Below are 23804 nucleotides of genomic sequence, written 5' to 3' on the forward strand. Positions count from 1 at the left end.
TGTGGCTGGATCCCTGGCAGTGTGCACGGCCGGGTGGGACAGGGCTCGGAGCAGCCTGGGACAGCGGGAGGTGTCAGGGGTGGACCTGGCTGATCCTTCAGGCCCATCCCAACCCATTCCACGATTCCGTGACAGCCAGAGGTGCTCCTTGCGGGGTGGTGGGGACTGGCAGCGTGTTCCTGATTGCACGTGAAGATTAATGGGTATTTATTTGAACAACCATTCCATTTCAGTAGCTCTTAATGAGTCCTTTGATAGCCAGTTCCTTAATTAACAAGGCAGCCTCTCGGCGTTTCCTCTCCCTAATTGGTAACAGATTGGCCATTTCTAAACAAACGCTGCCGGCAGCGGGGCCGGCTCCGGAGCCTCCGTGCGGCCCTTCCCCTGAGGCTGCTCCTGGGAATCCAGAGCCTTCCCTCTCTGCCCAGGGATGGGATACGGGTGGAAAGAGAGGATTTCATGGCTGATCTCCTCAAGTAGGATGGCCTTGGTGGAGGGTAGCGATGGACGTTGGGCTTTGGAGGTGCCCAGGGAGGTTTGGAGTCCCCGGCCCTGGAGGTGGCACTCAGTGCTCCGGGCATCGGTCACGGCTGGGACTCGGCGATCCTGGAGGGCTTTTCCAGCCTCAGGGATCCCGTGGTGACGTGCTCTGGTAGGAGCCCCTTGGCTGCATCTTTGGGAGAGCTTTGGAGTTTGGCTCCTCCCTTTCAGTGCTTGGAATGGCCACAGGGAACTTTCTGGATCCTTCCCGTGTGTCCAGAGGGACCCTGCGTGGCACGGGCGTCACCTTGGGAGGTGTCACGGGAACCCCGAGGTTCCCTCAGGAGCTGTGGACAGAGGGATTCGTTGCCAGGAATCTGGTTACAAACGGATTGAGCTGCAAAGCAATAAATCCATGGATTTTGCTTGGATGACACCCTCGGAATGGCTTTGTTTGACTGAGGCTGGACCAAGGAGGTGTTTGGGCATCTTGACCGTGGAGATCTGTCAACTTTCACCTGTGATCCCTGTTCTCCCCAGTGCAAATCCAGGTTTTAATGGGATTTGCAAAGCTCTTAAATAATGAGTGACCCTACAGAGCTGTTCTGGGATTGCTTCGCGTGGTTTGGAGCTCCTCAGTTTTCTGCCCAGTTGGTGCCTTTGAGGTGTTTGTTTCCCCCTTTCCCTGCAGAGAGCTCAGGCCATGGTCGCATTCCTGCTCTTCGCTCCCTGTCCAGATCTCACCCTTCCCTTTGAACAAATTGTTCCTGAGCTGGAGGGACCGGGGTGTCCGGGCAGGTTGTTCCTGAAACCCAGACAGCGACGGAGCCGGGCTGGAGCCACGCCGGGGAGCGGGATCAGGACGTCACCGGCGATATTGCTCGGGGCGCTGGCACGGGGACAGCCTTTGGGAGTGCCCCTGGTTCTGCCACGCTCCCGAAAATCATCAGGGAATTAGCGCGGGCTCGGAGCCGTCCCGGCTGAGCGCAGCGGCTCCTCGGAGCAGCCCGCGGGCTTCTCCAGGAGCGGCGACGTCTGGGATGACATCTCGGAGCTCCCCGCTCCGTGCCAAGGCACAAGTCCCGGCACCACCGCCGAGGGTGGGGCGGGCGAGGGTTTCGGGAGGGTCGGGGCTGTGCCGGGCTCGGCTCCGCGGGTCCCGCAGCAGGGCCGGCGGGTCCGGCTCTTCCAGCGCTGCAGGAACACCCGAGCACGACCCACGGAAAAGCCCCAGCGCCGTGGGGTGAAACTGCGTCGCAAAGGAGCTCCGAAGAGCCGAGATGGGCATCTGTGGCAGGAGGATGTGCTCGATTCCTGCCAGCCCCGGCCGCTCCAAGCGGGAATACACCCGGCCTTCAGCTGCGGCAGCGGCTTATTAGCGCTGATGGATCAGCGGCCACGCGCTCGTTTGTCTCCTGTCAGCAGCAGCTGCTTATCCAGCAGATTTCCCACCGTATTCCTGGGGAAATAGCCTGAAATTGATGTTCACAAGCCATGGCTGACTTTATAAGGAGCTGCTGTAACTCGTGGGGCGCAGGGGTGAGGCAGGAAAGGATTAAGTTCGGTCTTATTTATAAGGAGTGGAACCCATAAATTCTGGGAGGGTTTTAAATCTCAGTGCCCAGGGCAGGAGCTGCTGCTCATCCCTAGTGGTGCCTTCTGTTCTCTGAGCAGGCATTTAACACCGTGATTGAAAGCCCTGTGGCATCTCCGAGTTCTCTGATAATAAATACAAGGGGAAAAGGGATTCAGGCTCAAAAGGCAGAAGAAATAATTCCATATTCTTTTGCTTTTCTTCAGATAATACTGGATCTAAAGTGTGAGGCATCCGTGTGTTCTTTAAGAGGAAAAACTGAGTATTTTTTAAAGAAAAGAGTTTCAGGTGTTTGAAGCTCAAGAATAACAGAAATAAAAGTGTTCTCAGCTGGCCTGAGAAGATTCAGGTTCAGAGTGTGGACCATGGACATTTGCACCTGAAACAGTTTTAGGCCTGGCTTAATCCTGTGTGGAGAAGGCAGGAGGAGGGCAGGCTGAGCCAGAAGCTGTTCCTGGGCTTGTTTGGATTCCCTTTGCCACCTCTGCAACAAGTCCTGGGAGAACATTCCCATAAAGAACATCCTGAAGTGCCACTTCCACTGGGGGAAGCCTTGCAGAGCTGTGGTGCTGCCGAGCCCTGATGATTAAATCGCTGTTCCCATCCCATTTTCCCCATTTGGGACTTCATGATGTGACCTTTCATCCCAAGTGTTGGCTCTTTTGCACCCCCTCAGTGTCATTTCTCATTCACTCTTTGCCTGAGCAGGGATTGGTGCCCAGGGCAGGTGTGGGTCACCCTTCAGGTACCTCCCTGTGTTCTTGGCGGGTCACAGGGCCGTTCCTCTTCAATTTTGGTCAGTGGGGACAGAAAACCTTCCTGGGGATTTTCCTTTGCGTGGTGTGGGAACGGAGGGCATCCACTGGGACCTGGGCAGGCTGGAGAGGTGAGCATGTGGGAAGCTCATGGAGTTCGTCTTGAGGGGTGTTCCCCTGGAGAAGGGAAGGAGCCAGGGAGAGCTGCGAGCCCCTTGCAGGGCCTAAAGGGGCTCCAGGAGAGCTGCAGAGGGACTGGGGCCAAGGCCTGGAGGGCCAGGAGGCAGGGAATGGCTTCCCAGTGGGAAAGGGGAGCTTGGGCTGGGATGTTGGGAAGGAATTGCTGGCTGGGAGGGTGGGGAGGGGCTGGGCTGGAATTGCCAGAGCAGCTGGGGCTGCCCCTGGATCCCTGGGAATGTCCAAGGCCAGGCTGGACACTGGGGCTTGGATCCACCTGGGATAGTGGGAGGTGTCCCTGCCCATGGAAGGGGTGGGAATGGGATGGGATTTAAGATCCAACCCAAACCATTCCATGATTCACCTGGGGGTGAGAACCTCCAAGGCTTCTCCAGGGGTTACAGCCCTCTGCAAATTCCCGCTGATGTGGAGCATGAGCTCCTCTTGGGATTTTCTCCTGCTCTTCCAGGAAGGGTCAGGAGCCCTGTTCCCTGTCCTCAGCAGGGTCTTGGCCCCAGGGCTTGGTGGCAGACCTTTGATTTCCCATCCTCTGATTCCATCTGGGACATCTCAATGACACGTGGAGAGGTTGAGGGCACTTGGAATGTCCAGCTGGAGCAGAGGAGGCTCAGGGGAGACCCACTGGGATTTGCCCCTTGTGGGGCAGCTCTGATCTCTGGGACAGGGACAGCACCCAGGGAAGGGCTGGAGCTGGGCCAGGGCAGGCTCAGTTTGGATATCAGGGAAGGTTCTTCCCCCAGAGGGTGCTGGGCACTGCCCAGGCTCCCCAGGGAATGGGCACGGCCCCGAGGCTGCCGGAGCTCCAGGAGCGTTTGGGCAGCGCTGCCAGGGATGCCCAGGGTGGGGCTGTTGGGGGGTCTGGGCAGGAACAGGGGTTGGATGCATGATCCTGAGGGTCCCTCTGAACTCAGGATATTCCAGGCTTCTGTCAAAACTCCTCGGCCACAGCAAAAACTCAGTGTCTGTGGCAAGTAATGAAGAAAAATCACAGCCGGGCAGCGCCGCACTTCCCGCAGCTTTCGGGGATGAGGAATTGGCACGAGCGGGGTTTTAAATAACCCAACGTGTCAGAAAAGCACAAACAAATGATGAAAAGCAAAGAAAAAACCCCAGAGCTCTGCTAAACTTTATGGTTGCCATGCTTCATCTTCATTTTGGTGCAGGTGTTTGTTGGGAGGTGAGTGATGGACGCTGCGGAGCCTGGGAGCGGCAGCGAGCGGGAGATGGAGCACCCTGCCCTGCAACGCACGGCTCGGCTCCTTTTTTAAATAAAAAATGCATTTTTCCCCTCCTGCTGAAGATGAATGTGGCCTGAAGACCCAAACCAACTTTGCGGAGCTGGGAAAAAACCCTTCCCAGCACAGGCATCAAACGTTGCCGTGTCGCCGTAACAAAACCGGCGGTGCAGAGCTGGAAACGCGGCGTAAACTCCGCGTTTAATCCCAGTTTAAACACAGCTTGTAAAGCGCTTGTAAAAGTCGGTGGGAGCTCCTAAGCCACGCCTGGGTGTCAGAAAAGCATGTTAGGAGTCTTTTGTGAGCGTTTGAGAACATAATCTCCTGCTGGAGCTGTTTTCAGGGCAGCACCACGATCCAAACCACCCTGGTGGGGTTGCACACGCAGGCATCGGGATCGTTCCCTGTGCTGTCAGCCTGAGCGTTTGTGCAAAATCCCACTCTTGTGCCAAAGGATTTCCCTGTTTCTATGGGTTTAATTCATGGTGCAGTCCCACCTGCCATAGAGAGTGTCCCTGGAAGTGTCCAGGCCACGTTGGACAGGGCTTGGAGCACCCTGGGGTAGTGGGAGGTGTCCCTGCCCGTGGGATGAGAGGGGCTGTAGGGTCCCTTCCAACGCGAACGTTCCGTGGTTCTCTGATAATCGATGCGATGTTGTCTTGCCCGCCTTAGGACGTGACGAGAGCACTTTGAGCTCTGAGCACCCCAAAGCTCCCCCAGCTTTGGGAGAATTTGAGCTTCTCCCAGGCTGCACCCAGCAAGGCCTAACCTTTCCCTCAGCCATGGGCACTTCCAGAGGGGAGTCCCTTGGAAGAAGGCGGTGGTGACGTTGAGCTCTGTGGGAAGATCCCATCACAGATGGAACATGTGGAGGCTGGGCTGGGCTGGAGAAGGTCTCTGGTGGCTGTAACTGAGGAGGTTGGGCTGGAGAAGGTCTCTGGTGGCTGTAACTGAGGAGGCTGGGCTGGAGAAGGTCTCTGGTGGCTTTACCAAGGAGGTTGGGCTGGAGAAGGTCTCTGGTGGCTTTACCAAGGAGGTTGGGCTGGAGAAGGTCTCTGGAGGCTTTACCAAGGAGGTTGGGCTGGAGAAGGTCTCTGGTGGCTGTAACTGAGGAGGCTGGGCTGGAGAAGGTCTCTGGTGGCTTTACCAAGGAGGTTGGGCTGGAGAAGGTCTCTGGTGGCTTTGTCTGCTGGTGGCCCTGACGAGTGTCCGTTTGTCCCTGCAGGGGAAGGTGGCCCAGACCGCCTGCATGTCGGCCTGCAAACACCTCTCGACGTCGCTGCTGCAGCTGCTGCTGGAGGCCGAGGTGAGGCAGCTCACGCTGGGGGCCCTGCACCAGTTCAACCTGGACGTGGAGGAGTGCGAACGTAAGAGCCCAACCACCCCTGCCCTTGGCTTGGTCACGGGTCGAGGGGGAATTTCTGCTCTGCCTCAGGCTCAGAGTTTTGGTAGTGATGTAAATTCAGGTGGCCCACACCCAAAGTGACTTTGGCCCATGAGTTTTAAGGATGACAGATGAGGTCTGTTTATAAAATGAGTTATTTATGGACCAGACGGGTGAAAACAAAGAAAAGGTTTTAATCAAAATTACTACAGGGTATAAACCAAAAAGAACTATTGGTGCATTACACGAGATTGTGGGTGATATTAAGGTATTGCTATTAAAATTATATTTATAAATGTATTTATATTTATATTAAAACTGGCAAAAGGAATAAGATAGATAAGGAATTAAAAAGGAATAGGATAATTTAGGAATCAAAAGGAATAGGATTGATTAGGAATCGAATGGAACAGGATCAATTAGGAATCAAAAGGAATAGGATAATTTAGGAATCAAAAGGAACAGGATCAATTAGGAATCAAAAGGAACAGGATCGATTAGGAATCAAAAGGAATAGGATTAATTAGGAATCAAGTGGAATAGGATCGATTAGGAATCAAAAGGGATAGGATAATTTAGGAATCAAAAGGAACAGGATCGATTAGGAATCAAAAGGAACGGGATCGATTAGGAATCAAAAGGAATAGGATTGATTAGGAATCAAGTGGAATAGGATCGATTAGGAATCAAAAGGGATAGGATAATTTAGGAATCAAAAGGAACAGGATCAATTAGGAATCAAGTGGAGCTTCCCACCAAAGCGACCGCGGTGTACACGGAGTCCTTTCCCTCAGCCTCCAGAGGAGTAACCCCAAAGCAGCGTCCCCAGTTTGGGGGGAAATCCTACAGCCCTGCTGTGCCCCTTTGTGTTTGGGGAGCCAGGTCAGGCTGTGGTGATGCCACGGTCCGGGGGTGGTGGGTGCCCACAGAGCTCACCCAGAGCATCTTCAGGACAGAGGATTCCAGGAGATCCAAGTTCTGCTCTTCCTTTTCCTCTTCAATGCTGCCTTGATGTTCTCCAGACCATCCCTGCTTCTTGGGATGGAGGATTTTAAAAACGTGGGGGATTGGAGTGCATGAATCAAAAATCAGTTTATTTATGACTCTTTCTGAGAAGCTGTGGCTGCCCCATCCCTGGACGTGTCCAAGGCAGGGTTGGATGGGGCTTGGAGCATCTGAAGAAGCTGATGTTCTTCAGCAGTCCTGGTCCTCTCCTGACCTCAGCCCTTTGTCCTCTCTGCAGGGAATTTTTCCTCAAATCAACCCTTTTGGCAAAGTCAGTGTGGTGGAAAAGAGGTGTCTTGGGACAAAGTGGCCCTGTCTGCTCAGGGGGGTGTGGAGCATCGTGGTGCCAACACCAGGGTTCTGCTCCCAAACCTGCTCCTTCTGGGTCTCCAAGTGCCCACCTGAGCTGGGCCTGGAATTCGCACATTGCCCTCAAGTTGCTGCCTGTCCTGCTCAGTAAAAGGGTTAAAAGCCAGAGCCCAAAGCAGACAAAATGCTCTTTTTGATCCCATTTTTGTAATTTGAGGCAGAGTGAAGGCAGTCCTGCACAGGATCCTCTTTCCTTGTGGGGGGATGGATTTGTTGGGATTCGTTCTGGGATGGATTCGTGACCGTGGTGGTTGAAAACCCAGAGCTCAACAGAGTTCCTGAAGAACCCAGGTGATCTTTGATAAAGTATTTTGAGGATTTGTATTTCCCCAGATACCCACCCTTGTGGCTTTCTTGGCTGAGGTGGAGGTTGGGATGTATTTTGTTGATCACAGAGTCCTGGAATGCTTTGGCTGGGAAGGGACCTTCAAGGCAGGGACACCTCCCACTATCCCAGGTTGCTCCAAGCTGGCCTTGGACACTTCCAGGGATCCAGGGCAGTGACTCAGTGACATCAGCTGTGTTGGTTTCATCAGCCCCCAGCACCTCCCACTGCCAAGACAAGTTCTTCCAGCCTTTAGCCAACATTTTCCTGCTCAGCTTTTACTTCAGCTGCCCCATCAACACTGAGATTAAATTTATTCCCCAGTAGGAATTTTGCTGTTTCCAACGAGGGTTTTTCCATTTTTTAGCATCCAGTTGCCATTTTCCAGCCCTCATCTGACCAGCCCGGGACGAGGATCCCAGTTCAGTGATTCCCATGCAGATCCTGCAGCTGCACCAGAACTCACAAAGCAACTCCTGACTTTTCTCCCAGCACTGCCTCGATCCCTGAATTCCTGCGGCTCATTTGTGTCCTGGGAGCAGCTGTGTTCCCATGGGTGTCTGCCGAGGGACGGGCAGCAGAGCTGGGGATAACGGGAAGCGTTTGTCATCCATAATAATTCCCTGGTTTTTTGGCTGCAGACGCTCCCAACCCGGCAGTTTTCCGCCCCATCCATAACGTGGGTGACGGAGCAGCGGCTCTTCCCTGAAAGCTGCTGCTGCCACCAAGGAAAACAGATGGGATTTCACAGCAGGTTGAAAAGGATGGTTCCTCAAATTCCAGTTGTTCGGGGAGCCCAAGGCTGGAGCACTCAGACATCCCAGAGCAGGTGACGCCAACGTGGGCAGTGGGGTCAGGGACCTGTCCCCCAGCCCCGTCCCGAGGTGCCATCGGAGCAGGGAATGGAGATGGATGCTGGAGCTGGATCCTCCCCATCCATCACTGTCAGCCCCAGAACAGACAAAATCTTTTCCTTTGCAGCAGCAAAAATGCGTCCCCTCATCCCCACGGGTCTGTCTGGTGGCTCAGCTCCTCCTGGGAATGGCTTGAATTTGGTTTTTTTGGAGCAGGAATACGTCAAGGTTTGAATTTTAGGATAAGCCAGTTCCAAGAGAGGATTGGTGAATGCAGAAAATAAGTTTCAATTTGCAAAGTTGGGGTTTATTCTTGGTTTTTTGGTGATTTTTTAATCTTTTACCCGAAAGCAGAGGTGTGAATCTCAACATCCTCACGGGTACCAGTTCATGCTTCTGCCTCCCTCCTCTTCCTCCCCATAAATTCCCAAACCTTCCCCAATCCAGCAGTTTCATCCTGTAGTTATCACACTGAAATAAGATTTTATGGCTGTTTGGAGCACTCCAGTGAGATGAGGGAATGGGGCTGCTGAGTTTTGCTGCTGGAGTTTATTAGGGTTTGCTTGTGAATCCTGAAGAAATGAAGGAGAGGTGAGGTGAGTTAATGAAATCATTTAATTGTATATTGGGCGTAGTTTGAAGGTGGTGAAGATCGTTTTCTCCGTGTTAAAAGCAGCTCTGATACACATTGGAAGGAAATGTGTTTATAAACACAACTCACAACAGGAGAGGTGAAAAATGTGGTGGTTTAGGCTTAAAACAAGTCACTGCTAAATTAATTCTCCTCAGTTCTGGGTTCATAAAAGAATTCCTGATTTACGACCAGTTTGCTCTTCCCTCAGCACAAAAAGGGAGTGGCTGCTGGACCGTGGCTCCAGGCTGAGCTTTGGCCCCAGGGAGGGGCAGGTCCAGGTGGCTGAGGGGGATTCTCAGGTGAGAGCCCACCTGCAGAGCTGCCCCAGCCCTGGGGCCAAGAGCAGAAGGACGTGGAGCTGCTGGAGAGAGCCCAGAGGAGGCCCCGGAGCTGCTCCAGGGCTGGAGCCCCTCTGCTCTGGAGGCAGCTGGGAGAGCTGGGAATGTTGCCCTGGAGAAGGGAAGGAGCCAGGGAGAGCTGCGAGCCCCTTGCAGGGCCTAAAGGGGCTCCAGGAGAGCTGCAGAGGGACTGGGGCCAAGGCATGGAGGGACAGGAGGCAGGGAATGGCTTCCCAGTGGGAAAGGGGAGCTTGGGCTGGGATGTTGGGAAGGAATTGCTGGCTGGGAGGGTGGGGAGGGGCTGGGCTGGAATTGCCAGAGCAGCTGGGGCTGCCCCTGGATCCCTGGGAATGCCCAAGGCCAGGCTGGACACTGGGGCTTGGATCCAGCCTGGGACAGCGGGAGGTGTCCCTGAACATGGATGGGGTTGGATCAAGATGATCTTGAAGGTTTTTTCCATCCCAAACCAGTCTGGGAGTCAGTGGTGCTCGGGAGCAGAAGGAGGTTGTGATGCGACCCCTCACCTGCTCTTTAAATCTTCCCCTCCCTGAAACATGCTTGTTTTGCATGTTCAAAGCACAGAAAATGCAGTTTATTCATTTTCTGATCTTCCAAAAGGGAGCTGTTGTAGGCCTGGGGAGAAGCAGGGAATCAAACAGACACCGAGAGCCAGATCTTCCATGTTTTCCTCATGAAAAGTCCCTACACATCAGCAGCAGTTTTGGTGTGAGAGAGGCAAAAAGAGCAGAGTTGTAAAAATCCTTTCAGGTTGCTTCTGATGAAAGAAACCTGGGAAAAATCCAAGCGTTTTCCACGGCTTTTTGCACCTGGTGAGACCACGGAGTCTCCAGCTGGACAAACCCTCGAGGGGGTGCACGGTGCTGGGTGGTCGGGGTGGTTGTCCCCAGGTTTTCCCAGCAGGGAGCTGCTTCCCAAGGTGTTGGGAGGGCTTTGGAAGCAGCTTTGCAGGGATCCGAGTGCTTGGGTGGCTCCAGGGAAGGGCTGAGGGTGGGCTGGGAATGTGGTGTTGGGCAGGTGTTGGTTGCACCCCTCGTTGGGGTGGTTTGGTTTTCGTGGCTCCTTCCCTGCAGTCAGGAGAGGTTCTCTCACCTCCTTTTAAACCTGGGCTAAGGCGCAGCTTAAATGGGCTGCCCAGAAGGTCTCAGTGGGACACGTCTCGTTAAGTCTCAGTTTAGGAGCCACTTCTGGCTCTGGCCCAACTTGAAAAAAAGACAAAAAAACCTGGAGAGGGGGGAAAAAAAGATCCCAAAGAGAAAGATTTTTGGGATGCTGTAAATAGAGGAAGTGATGCTTTTTCCAGAAAAGGCATTTCCTTTATTCAGAGGGTTTCTTGTCTTCCAGAACACATCCATAATCCAAGATTTAACAATGCAATGGGATTTTTAAATTCCTGCATGCCCTGCTCTGCTCTTTTTGAACTGATAAATACATATATAAATATATGATTTAATAAATATGTAATTTTTCCATCTCCCCTCTACCTCAGACATAGTGTGAATCAAATGTAACAACCCAGATTTGGAGGTGACAGCTGAAAAATCCCAAAGAAATGGGGCTGTTCCCGCTCCTAGGAAGCATTTCCCATCTCCATAACGGGTTCCAGCAGTGGCTGAGGGGTTGTTTTTACAGTCCTTGGATCATAAAATGAGCAATTCCATCATCTCCAAAGTCTTTTAACTGCTGCTTTATGGGACATCAAAAGCACCCTAAAAATTATATTTCAAATTCCATTAAATTCCCTATTTTTAGTCAGCCCCGCTCCTGGGGATCAGCCAGGCACACACCCAGATGTCTCTGCTGGGTTGAGGAATTCTCCATCCCAACAGATTGTCCCAAAATGTGCCCACATGGATCCCGGCACAGCTGTTCCCCACCTCCTTTTTGGCTGCCTTATCTGGCTCCCAGGAATTTCTCCCATGGAAATCCTGGGATTTGGGGGAAATGCCGGGGTTTGTCCATGATGCTGGAGTCATCCTTCCCTTGGCATGATCCAAAGGACTCCCAGGTGTCCATCCAACCTGTGATCCATCAAGGACTGGAGTTGGTGGTGCCAGAGTTAGGATATCCTGTGGTGTCCTGCTGCAGCACACCAGGAAAAGCCTGGATTTGGGGCAGAAATGGGAATGTTGCAGTGGAGACGTGGGAAGGTTTAAGCAGAACAAATGAGGAGAGGAATGTCCAGCCCACAGTGCTGATCTTTTGATGTGCCTCAGCTCCTGGGGTCAGATTTGGGCACCTCCCAAAAAAGAGAGACCCTGAGGGGCTGGAGCGTGTCCAGGGAAGGGAACGGAGCTGGGAAGGGGCTGGAGAATTCCTGAGGGAGCCGGAAAGGGGCTCAGGCTGGAGCAAAGGAGGCTCAGGGGGGACCTTGTGGCTCTGCACAAGTCCCTGACAGGAGGGGGCAGCCGGGGGGGTCGGGCTCTGCTCACAGGGACAGGACACAGGGAATGGCTTCCCACTGCCAGAGGGCAGGGATGGAGGGGATATTGGGAAGGAATTCCTGGCTGTGAGGGTGGTGAGGCCTGGGCACTGTTGCCCAGAGAAGTTGTGGTTGCCCCTGGATCCCTGGAAGGCCAAGTTGGACCCTCAACCTGGCCTTGAACCTTTCCAGGGCTGGAAATGCCAACCTCTTCAGCTGATGGTGGGATGGGCACAGTCCACATTTCCTGGTGCTGGTATCTAACGAAGCTGAGAACTTCACATCTGCCAAGACACATCCACTGCAGACCTTGGGTTTGGGTTTGGGAACCTGTGGAGATCCGTGAGTCGTCTCTGAAGCCCATCCTACCGATTTTGTGCAGAATTTCTTGGCACGCGTCTCCCACAGCCTTAAAAAACATCTCGTGGTCAACCCCTGAGGAGTCCCTCCCTGGGGCTGTGGGTGCTCCCCAGCCCTGCCAGTGTCCCATGACTGGGACCACTGGTTTCTCTGCAGTGACAGCACTCCAGGCTCATCTTTGTTCCATCAGAGGAACGATTGATGGGGCGGGAGAGAAGTTTTTCTTTAATCTGACCCAGTTCAGTGTATTTTGGGTAACTCCTCCTTCTTCCCACAGCTCTCTGGAACTACCCAGATGGGAATGAGCTTTGAGAGTTTGGGCTGTAATGGGGAACAGCTTCAGAGCGGGGTTGTGTGGGAACGGTGTGGGAGAAGGAGAAGCTCGGTATGGAAACTGGGTGAAGTAGAAGCTCAATATGGGAATTGGGAGCTTCTCTCTGTTCCTCTTGCCTCAAATCCTACCCATCATTTCTCACTTTTCCCCCCTGGCAGCTTCTCCAGAGTCCACGCATGGATTTGTTCTTCAGCCTCGGTGTCCTCGAGGTGTCACTTTGTTCCTGTGGATACAGAACAGGAGATCCCATCACTTGGCTTTCCTAGGATAGCCTTCCAAGGCTTTATCCAGGAGATCCCATCACTTGGCTTTCCTAGGATAGCCTATCCAGGGAGATCCCATCACTTGGCTTTCCTAGGATAGCCTATCCAGGGAGATCCCACCACTTGGCTTTCCTAGGATAGCCTTCCAAGGCTTTATCCAAGGAAGATGACTTCGAGACCTCCATTCTTCCTTGAGGAATCCTCAGATGGTCGATTCCCCAGATCTTATCCATGGCCACGAGCAGATTGTCCACGTTCCCTTCCCTGGGAGCTGCATCTGTCTCCATCCTGGAGGTGCCATCACGAATCCCGTGTAATTCAGAGGAAATCTTGCCCTCAAATGATGTTTTTGAGGGATGAAGTCACCGGCTGGGCCCATTTTTCCCGCTCAATCCCTGCAAGGCCCCGTCCCCGCGCGCGCAGCCGCGCCTGGGGCACGGGCAGATCCCCCCGTGCGCTGTAATTAATTTACAGTGGATGTCTCTTTTCTGCCGCGCCTTTGAACTCTTTATTCTTTGTCCATTGTAAAGGGCTTAACGGTTCCTGTTCCTTGATTCTTTCATCGGTGAAATGTTTTGGAAGAGAGGTTGGAGTCCCCCTGTGACCTGCCCTGGGTGGCCCAAGCCTGTAGACCTTGCAAAGACATTACTTTTTTGGCCTGAACACAAACCCCTCAAACCTTTAGCCTGGCTAAATGCTTTGTACAAACAGCCGCATACTGATCTGCTCTATTCTCCCGTGATTTTCTGCTCAAGGGGCTTCTCTGTAGGTTGCTTGCGATGTTTGCCACTTGCCTTGGTAGTGAAGACAGTACAATAAACGAATCCGACAGTACTGAGGCCAACACTGCGCTCGGTTGTTCCGAGAAAATTATCCTGAAATCTGCTTGAAGAGATTAAACCCAAGAAGAACTGGCTGTGTCTCTCCTCTCAAGCTCTGTTCTCGTCTTTGTTTCTCCTTTTTTTTCTCTGAGACTTTGTTCATTCCTCCTTCAGAATGAGCTGGTGGCATTGGTATGTAAAGTGTGACCTGCGATTACAGAAGGTGCAGCTCCTTCTCCAGCAGCCCAGGGGAAGCATTGCATTCATTCCTCCAGCCCGGGGCTGCCGCAGCTTTCTCCGAGCGTCTGGGCCATATTCCCACTCCCATTTCTTCTGGGATACAAAGAATTTCAGCTGCGACGTCATTTCACTTCTTGGATGTCAATCGTAGAATCCCAGAACGGTAGAATTTGGGTTGGAAAGGACCCTAAAGACCATCTCATTTGAGCCATGGGCAGGGACACCTTGCACTAGAAGTTTCCAGAGCTTTGTTAATTTAGTACTGATTAATCTTTTGATGAGAATTGCTGTTCAATTAAATGTTGGCTCAGTGTGTGACCATCCGAAGTTTTGAAGTGTCTCTCCATAACTGTCCCAGCTTCATCCAGTAGGTTCTTTAGGAATCACAGATTGGCTTGGGATGGAAGGGACCTTAAAAGACCATCTCGTTCCAGCCGTGGGCAGGGATGCCTTTCTCTAGCAGGCTCCAGATCATTGTTAATTCAGTATTTTGATGAAAAATGCGGCTTAAATCAGTGTTGGCTCCATGTGCGACCATCCTAACGAGCAGTGTTGAAGGGCAGTGTCACTCCAGTAGGTTCCTTAGGAATCACAGATTGATTTGGGATGGAAAAGACCTTGAAGACCATCCAGTTCCAACCCCCTCCATGGGCAGGGAACCGTGGGAAGAGACATCGGGCAGAGACAGCTAAAGGTGAGCTGCTAATGAGCAGCCATGTCTTGGGATGAAATCTGTTTTGGGATGAAGTCTGTCTTGGAATAAAATCTGTTTTGGGATGAAGTCTGTCTTGGGATGAAATCTGCCTTGGAATGGAATCTGTCTTGGGTTGCTCACAAGCAGCTGACAGCGGTGATAAATTCACCAGCCTTGCGAGAACATTCACAATCACAGGCATTTTCTCATGAGGATTTGAAGTTCATGCTTTGGGGAAGATCTTAAATTTCCCAACTCTGTGTGTGCTCCTAAATAGATTCTGAACAGCTGCGCGGCCCTTCATCCAAAATAGAAACTCGCTTTCCTTGCAGTCCTTCCAGGGTTTCTTTTCCAGGATTTCTCCAAATGTAATCAGGAACATGAGGTGACCCCATCCTTGGAGGGTAGGATGTCAAGGTTGGGTTCCTCAGTCCAGGGACATCTCCGACCCTGAGCCACTCAGGGGACTTTCCCCTCTTGAGAAGGTGCTCAAACGCCGTTTCTCACTTGTAAACATTGCAGCTTCTCAGGTATTGTGCTTTTCCAAAGTGGGGTGTTTTAGGATTGATGTGGCTTTTGGGATAATTGTTCCAGATGGGACAGTGGGGCGTAGAGGGAATGTGTAAAGATGATTTATCCCTTGCAGATCAGAGTCAGAGAGTTTGGGTTGATCCTCCTTCCCTGCTGGCTCGGGCAAGCTGCAGTCAAATTTTATAGCAAAGCTACATTAAAATGCCTTTGCAGTTAGGGTTAATTAAAACAGTTTTTGAGGGACACATTTGAAGTCGCTTGGGGCTCTTAGCACATGGAATATTGCAGGATTGGTCAGTGGAATTGGCTGGAAGCTGAGCAGCTCCGATCTCGAGGAATCATGGAATGGTTTGGGTGGGAAGGGACCTTAAAGCCCATCCAGTGCCACCCCTGCCTTGGGAGGGACACCTCCCACTGTCCCAGGTGGATCCAAGCCCCAATGTCCAGCCTCCTTGGGCACTGCCAGGGATCCAGGGGCAGCCCCAGCTGCTCTGGGCACCCTGTGCCAGGGCCTGCCCACCCTCACAGGGAAGAGGGAAGAACTTCCTCCTGTTCATCCCTGTCCAGTCCCACCCTGTGCAAAACTCCAAAGGCACGACCATGGATGGTTCTGCTGGCTTTGGTTTGTGCTTTTCCTATCCAAAACCTAAATGTGAACAGTCACGTCCATAATTTCTCTTTGTAGTTTTTTATTACTCCTTTCGAGTCGTAACTTCAGATAAAAGCAGTGCTTTTCCAGCCATGTTTGCTCCTGTCCTGCAGCAGTTGTCACTTGAGTGATCACTGCAAAGATGAGCGATGGTTTCAATCTCAAACCTCTTCTGGCATCTGCGACTATTAAAAAGCAGAGTCTGAGAAGTGTCCCCTGTGCCCCTGGAGGTGCCTGTGTCTGGCTTGAAGGATGTTCTCCATCCCAAGGTTTTAATGGAAGGTGGAGCAAGGGAGCTGATTAATAACCCTGCTTTACTTGCCCGAAATGAGGCGGTTGAGGGACAGGACTGAATCCTGGTGTTTCGTTCATTAATCTCTTCTTGTTAGAGCCAAGGGGCTGCTCTAGGAAAGCTTTGGAAATGGGAATGTGATGATTTATGTTCCTGATTTCGTGGCACTGGCTTGGAAATAGGAAAACTTTTGGAAGGGCAAGGATTCAAGGCGAAGACCGTCTGACATGAAATCGCTTTGTCCACTGGTACCTCTGATTAGTCGTGGAGACAAAAGGCAAAATCCTCCTTCCATATTGCCAAGCCATCCCTAATCCTCATCTTTGTGAAGCTTTAGGAGCCGTTGGAGAGTTCCTGTAGGGTAAAATCCGGGATAGTTGGGCGATATGGGCCGTGTAACTGAAAAATCTGTATTTGGCGTATATTTTTCCTCCTTTCTCCCTTTTTGCCATCACACCTGGCTTCATCCCAAGAAAACATTTCATTCCTCCAGCACCTCCAGTGCGTGCAGGAGCCACACAACTCAACCCCAGGCAGATGCTCCCCCTCGAGCCTTTGGTGGTGTTGAGTTGTGGCCTCACAAACCAGATCCCCTCAGTGCCGAGAGGCTGTGAGGAGAGCGGAGATGAAGCTGTAACTGCAGAGGGTGAAAATGAAGTGAAGTTGGGCAGAACCAACCTCAAAAGACGCCCTCGGATGCATGCAGGCGTCGGCTTCATGAGTGTTCCCAAGGAAAAGCTGCTAAATGCCATGGAGGAACCAAGGTCCCCTAACATGGCTCCATTCAAGCCCCCTCAGCGGTTTTAGATTTGGTTTAAAGAATGGATTAGGAGAAAAATGAACGACCAAAGTATGAAATTTTGGCCAGATTAGCCTGGAAAGAGATAAATGTGGCCTTGGAAATATTCTCTTCGCTTTAGAAGCCAACGTTATTCAGTTGTCAGATGTCTTCATCCACCAGAAATAAAAATGCCACCCAACGGCCGCGGTTCTCCGCGTTTGGGCTGACCAAGAGGCGCCATCACCAGATCATGCAAATAATCTGCTGCCTGATAATTAATGATGCGGCCGGGCATATTTTTTTGATGAATGCTCATGGAGCCTGGTGACAGGCGTGAAATTAGAAAATTCCTTCAGCGCCCTAAAATATAAATAGCTTTCGGAACTGAAAAGAGTTTCACAGCTGAAGATTTTATTGTGTTGAGAGGAAAAACTTTTCCACCCCCATCCCCCCCTTTCTTCTGGGCGAGTTGTTTGTCCGTTCACAAAACAAATACTCTGAAGCCCAGTGCGGCTCATGGGAATAAATTTCAGGTCGAATTAGTACAGTTTCCTTGCTGTCAGGACGGTGGAATTAATGGTGTTTTGATGACACGAATTTTGAAGGGCGAACAAAGACGCTGAAGGGAGGGAGACATGACTCCTTAGAAGCACGGTCCTCCTCTCCCCCAGCCTCTCTTGTCTTCCCTGTCATCCGTCTGCCAATCTCCCTGTCCATGGTTAGTTAAAGGCGCTTTTTATCCTCTTTTCTTTCCCACAGAGTTTGCCAGATCCGGCCCAGTGCCTGGGTTCCAAGGGGACACGCTGCAGTTGGCCTTCATCGACTTGAGACAAGTAAGTCTTTGTGTTTTTGTTTTTTGTTTTGCTTTTAAGATGTGTGACTGAAGACCATCAGGTCTTAAGGGAAGGGAGAGGAGGGGAAACGGCGTCAGTGATTTACGCCAGAGACCTATATTTCCCCCCTCCTCCTCCTCTCGTCCCTCGAAGCCACCTCCTTGCTGAGCGCTCCTGGAGATGGTGGAGGTGAAAAGGGCTGGTGGAAGGGGGCGAGGAAGAAAGCCAGGCGTGACCCTGGCCAACGGGGCCATTGTGCTGCCCTTGGCTTCTGCGGCCACGGCGCGGAGGGACCGCGGCGACTCCGCGGCCGACGCCGAGCAGGTGCTGGGAACAGAGAGAGCAGTGATGCAGAGCCCGCCCGCCTCGGGAACCTTTGTTCCCAGAGAATGCCCACGGAGGCGTTTGCGAGGGCGGAGGAATTTGCATTCCCCTGTGCCCGTGCCCGTTTGTGTCCCTCTCTGTGCCCCTCTCTGTGTCCCTCTGCGGCTCAGCCCCCCCCCCGCCCCAGTCCCCTCTTCCACAGATGCTCCCTGGCCAGCAATGACAAAGTGGCTCTTGGGGAAGATGGTTGGGGAAGGCTCCACCCATCGGTGGCCACCTCTGGAGGGGGCCCCGTTGGAGCCAAGTTGACCATAGCAGGTACTGAGGCCTTTGTGGGGCTTGGCAGCCAATTTTGGGAAAAGGGCCATTCTGGGGAGTCATTTGTTTGGGGAGAAATGGGCATTATTGATACACTAGGCCGGGGGGAAAAGTGAGGTGGTCCTGTCATCTCTTGGCACTGAAGATGGATGGGTTGGAGAGAAAGTCTGAATGAAGTAAGACTCAATGACTGATGCTTCTCTCCTATTAAAACAATCTTTTTTTGTCTGTTAAACCCCCCTGGCTTTGTCCCTGCTGCCATCATGATGCAGTGCCTCTTGTTCGCGGGGTTGACGTCGTTTGCATTCTGAAAACTTTCGGGTGCCGAGGGTATTTCTTAAATCTGCATAATCCCTTGTATCGATGATCTTACCCTGCCTCTGATTCGTGCTGGAGCTGCTTTCAACCCGCCAGGGTTTGAGACCTCCTCAGAATCCAATTGATGTGCAGGGAGCCATCTGTCATCCCATGACACTTCTGTTAACTTTAATAACATCAGGATGCCGCTTTTCGGGCCCGGGCCTGCCAGGAACTGCCAAATTTGTTTGCAGAAAGGTCCCAACAGCTCCATGGGAGAGGTGTGTGTTATCACCAGGCTGTGTTGACACTTTTATCTTCATTAGCTCCTTGGCACTTTATTGACTGCGGCGCTCAACGCGCCCGCGGCCTCCTGGGTGTAAGGAAATGCGGAAGCTTTGGGCCTTTTCCAAGCACCAGGCCATGAATGCAGGGATTTTGGAAGGGGAAGCTGGGGCTCTTGGAAGAATGAAATGCCTGCAAACGGCTCGGTGGGGTCGAGCCAGTGAAACGTTTGTGCGGTTCCTAAGTGCAGCCAAAGGGACCCAGCTCGGGTGAGGAGGATGCGGAGCAGGAGCCTCTCCAGTCCTCCTCCCCTGTCCGATGGGAGTCTTTGGGCACGGAGATTTCCTCTTTGTTTTGGGAGGTGCTCCCAAGTTTTGTTCTTGCATTTAAAAACAGCAGCACCTCTGAATCTCAAGGCCAAGGATTGGAGCAGCCTGGGGCAGTGGGAGGTGTCCCTGCCCATGGCAGGGGTGGCACTGGATGGGTTTTAAGGTCCCTTCCACCCCAAACCATTCCAGGACTCTGTGAACGTGCAAGGAGAAAGAGGAGATACAAGTTTCAGGGGAGGATGGGAAGTCCTGGATCTCCTGGATAATGGATGGTTATTGATGAGGGGAAAAGGGAGGTGTTGTACAGATAATGGACAACATCTCCTTGCTCCAAGCAGAGAAGAATCAACCTCTCCTTGACATACTGAGTTTATCAATAGTGTGCAAAGATGAGGCAGTTCCTGCTCCCTGGCCCTGTCAGTGACCTGATCCGGTGCCACATTGGAATGTGTCGCCAAACTCCATCCAGGCAAGGCTCTGGTGGCTGCTCTGTGGCCACCAGACCTCCAACACTCCCAGCACTTCTTGTTGGACTGCAGCTCCAGCTGGGAGCAGGGATAGGTAGGAAAGTCATGGATGAAGGTACAGCAAGGAGAGGTCTTTGATTTGTTCTTCGTCTTGTCTTGAAAAGTTTCTTTTTGGACATTGTATTCTTTCTCTTTTAAGCCATGAAATTAAACCGAAGCAGGGGAGATTGGAGGAAGAAATTCCTCTCAGGGAGGGTGGGGAGGGGCTGGGCTGGAATTGCCAGAGCAGCTGGGGCTGCCCCTGGATCCCTGGGAATGTCCAAGGCCAGGCTGGACACTGGGGCTTGGATCCAGCTGGGATGGTGGGAGGTGTCCCTGCCCATGGCAGGGGTGGCGCTGGATGAGTTTTAATGTTCCATCCAACCCAAACCATTCCATGAAATTCCGTGAATGGCACCACAACATTGATTTAAATGGGATGACCTGGCTTGGGAATGGAGGGAGGAAAAATGACTGGGCAAAAATTGGCCAAAGTAGGGAAATTGAAGAGATTTCCCTCTCTTCCCAACGTATTTCAGTAGGAGCTGTTACAAGACAGTTGTAAATCCGAGAGCATTCTCAAAGTAATGGGGGATGATTAAGGGAATGAGCAAAATTGATGAAATATGAAGTGATAGGAAAATGTGGTGACTTGGTTTGTGCCTTGGTACAGATCCCAGTAGTGGGAAATAAGCCTTAAAAAGCTGTCATTGTTTAAAGGCATCAGTTTGTCCTTGTTCAGAGCAGCAGACTCAAGTTTAGTACATCCAAATCCTGATTTTCCCCTTGTGCCCAAGGAAATCAGGAGCAATTCCATCCCTCTCTGGAAAAGAGGAAGAGTCAAGCGCAGAGAATCAAAATCACTATTTTGAGCAGACAGTAAATGTAAAATGGGGCTTGATTTCCTATTCTGGGACAATTCTAAATCCATAAATACCCTTAATGAAGCCACGAAGGAAACCAAGTCCCATCTCAAGTCCTTCTGTAGGAGTGAGGCTCAAGTATTTAAGGTTTTACAAGGAAGGAATATTTGCTTTCCCCCCTTCCTGTTTAAGCTTTGCTGTTGCCCACTCAGTGCTGTATTTTAGGAATCTGAAATAAATTTAGCCCCCTAAATAACCTTGCTGAAATTTGAGATAATCAGCTCTTCCCCAAATACCCCTGAGTGTCCAAATGCCACTGCAGATCTCCAGGTGCTCTCAGGTCATTCCCAAGCCTGCACATGGAATCATTCCCTGTTCTCCCCGCAGCTCCTGGGCAGCTGGAGGCGTTTCAGGGTTTGGTTTTCATGGTTTCTTGTGAGGAAGGTGCTGGAAGAGGAGGGCTTTGTGCTGGTCTGTGAGGTCCCTGCAATCCCCGGCCACGCCGATCTCTCCTAGAAGCCAGATCAGCGCTCGTGGCCGCCTTCCAAGGAAAATCTGTCTCCAGCACTCGAGGAATTTCACTCTGGGCTCTGGGGAGGGAACATACTCGGTGATTAGAGCTCCCTCCTCTCAGCCGCTCTGTCTGTCCAGGGAGTTGTAAATCCTGAGTGCGGAATTTCCTCCGCAAGTTCCAGCTTCAGCTCTGAGGGACGTTTGGACAGAGGCAGGTGGGAACCCCCCAGACTGAGGCACCTGGATGTCCAAGGGATGAGGACAGGGAGGTTCTGCTCGTCTCCCCCAGCAGTTTTCTGCTTTGCTTTGTGCAAACTTGGTGGGTTTGAATTTGAGCATCAGCTCCTCAAATCAGTGAGGTTAAGATCAGTTAAGGCAAGGTCAGGGTTAGGTGGGATGTTGGGAAGGAATTGCTGGCTGGGAGGGTGGGGAGGGGCTGGGCTGGAATTGCCAGAGCAGCTGGGGCTGCCCCTGGATCCCTGGCAGTGCCCAAGGCCAGGCTGGACATTGGGGCTTGGATCCACCTGGGATGGTGGGAGGTATCCCTGCCATGGCAGGGGTGGAATGGGATGATTTTGAGGTTCCTTCCCAAGCCAACCATTCCATGACTCTGTGCCACTGCTTGTCCCATAGGAAATGCTTTGTGTGTATTTTTCCCGTGTTGGAATCCAGCTGTGGTTATTGTGGGATCCTGCTGGACCCCAGCCAGCTGGGAGTGGGAAGTCTCCCTCTGATGCATTCATTTTTCTCTTATTACCCCTGATAGAGACACTTAATAAAAGAATGATCCCCTTGGGAACACGATTCCCTTCCATCCCCGCTCCGCGATAGAATCCCAAAATCACGGAACGGTTTTGGTGGGAGGGACCTTAAAGCCCATCCAGCCCCACCCCATCCATGGGCAGGGACACCTTTACTCCCCCAGGCCGCTCCAAGCCCCATCCAGCCTGGCCTTGGACACTTCCAGGGATCCGGGGGCATCCATGACCTCACACAGGTTTCCTCTCTCCCTGCGCTGTGCAGTCACCAGATGTTCCCTTTGTTTTCAGTCCTGCACCTTTTTGTCTCCAAACAAGAACCAAGACAGAGAAGCAGAGCTGCAGTGTGAGCTCATCCCTGAGCCTCACATTCCAGAAGCCTGGATTCCTGGGCTCCGTGCCTGGCTTTAAGGGAGCCACCTGCTCCCTTGGAGGGAGCAGCGAGTGTGAGGTGACTCCGGGAGCTCCGGTTGTGCTGGAATGGGGAGCACCCCCTGCTTCTAATCAAACACCAGCTGATCAATCAGGTGTTTGAAACCCCCTCCGACTTGGTTGTTGGCTGCTCTAAAGGCACTGGGAGGCCTGGAATTGTGTCCTTGGGTCAGGCGCTGGGACAGCTCCCCAGGGAATGGGCACGTTCCCAAGGCTGCCGGAGCTCCAGGAGCACTGGGGCAGCGCTCCCAGGGATGAGCAGGGTGGGGCTGTGGGGATGTCCTGGGCAGGGGAGGAGTTGGACTCAATCCTTGTGGATCTCTTTCCACTCGGGACATTCCATGAGATACGTCCCTGTCTCCTGCTGCTTCCGTGTGCTCCAGGGCTTCCATCCCCAGCTGGTGGCTGAGGGAACGCCCTTGGAAATTGGGGTGAAGGTCCATCCCCTTGATGTGACACTGGTGGCTCTGGCCACCTCTCAGCTCTGTCACCTGAGGCATTTTGGTGGTGGGAAGGTCGAGCCAGTCCCTCCAGTCACTCCAGGGCAGCGTCCCAGAGGGCCTGAGGGTTCATTCCCACCAGGCAGGGAGCTCCAGGTTGTTTTTTTAGCTTGTTTTTTGTATTTTATGGTTAAATGTGGTTTCCCAGCCATAAAAACTCAGGAGGTGTTTGGGGAGCAGAGCAAAACCAAGACTTTGGGTGAACCCAGAGCCATCCTGAGCCTCTGCTCAGCAAACTGGTTTGGCTGATTCTCTGCAGCTTGTTTGGCTGGAAGATACAGCAGCAGCTGAGCACCTCGCTCAGGGATGATCAATGAACCCAACTCCCGCCGAGGTGTCTCCTCTCGCATGTCCCTGCTTGTGTCTCCAGGGTTTCTGCTGGGAGAGCAGCTCCTGCAGCTTTGTTGCCGTGTTAGTCACTGGGTGCAGGAGGGCAGAGATGAAAAGGTGACTCACGAGGGGTTTTCAGCTCATTTCAGTCGCTGTTTTTCATCTCCAAATTGTTCCGTTGGCTCCATCCCCCTCCCCCACTGCCCTGCCCGGCCTCGGCCTCGGAGCTCGGCTGGTTCTTGGAATTCCCTTGCTCTGCTCCAGCCAAAGAGGGATCTGAGCTGCTGGGGTTTGTCCAGAGCACCTGTGGCTGCCCCTGGATCCCTGGAAATGTCCCAGGCCAGGCTGGACAGGGCTTGGAGCAGCCTGGGATGGTGGAAGGTGTCCCTGTCCATCGAAGAGGGTTGGAACGGGCTGATCTCCATGGTCCACAACCCAACCCATTCCATGACTCCATGATTTGGAGAAGCCAGGTTGTACTTTTGGGTTTCTGCTCACCTTCCGTGTTTCGGGCCCTTTGCAAGGGACAGCATTTACATTTTGCATCTCTCTTGTTTTATAGTCAGCACAGAATCACCCAGGCTGGGAAACACCATCAGCTCCAACCAGAAACCTCTCCCGTTCTCCCCGTTTTCCTGCATCCCTTTACTCCCATGGATCCTCTCCTTGCTTAACAACACTTTAATTATTTAACCATTTTCTCTGTGGCCTCTGCCACGGTCTCCTGTCCAGCCCAGTGATCCAAACCCCTTTTCCAGCTCTGGATCCCGTGGCTCCCAAATGCAGCAAGGGAGATGCTGAATTCCAGAATTCCCTGCATCTTTCCTGGCAAACCCCTTGAGCACTCAGGAAGCAGAGGTGTGAAGACACAGGTTCCAGTGTCAGCCCTAATTCCTCACTTCCCAGCAGCGAGAGATTGGAGCTGGTTGGATCATCACCC

The 23804-nt window shown here is 52.4% G+C and overlaps 1 protein-coding gene across 8 annotated transcripts in view; it reads left to right on the plus strand.

Moving 5' to 3' along the window:
• EXOC6B (exocyst complex component 6B) overlaps positions 1-23804 on the plus strand; it is a 271080-nt gene that overhangs the window by 181029 nt on the left and 66247 nt on the right. For all 8 annotated transcript variants that reach the window (XM_048303538.1, XM_048303540.1, XM_048303539.1 and 5 more), the window contains 2 exons: positions 5488-5629; positions 17336-17409. In XM_048303538.1, the coding sequence (XP_048159495.1) occupies positions 5488-5629; positions 17336-17409 (216 nt within the window). The remainder of the gene's footprint in view (positions 1-5487; positions 5630-17335; positions 17410-23804) is intronic.

This window comes from Corvus hawaiiensis, chromosome 5, assembly GCF_020740725.1.
Source record: "Corvus hawaiiensis isolate bCorHaw1 chromosome 5, bCorHaw1.pri.cur, whole genome shotgun sequence".
Lineage (NCBI taxonomy): Eukaryota > Metazoa > Chordata > Aves > Passeriformes > Corvidae > Corvus > Corvus hawaiiensis.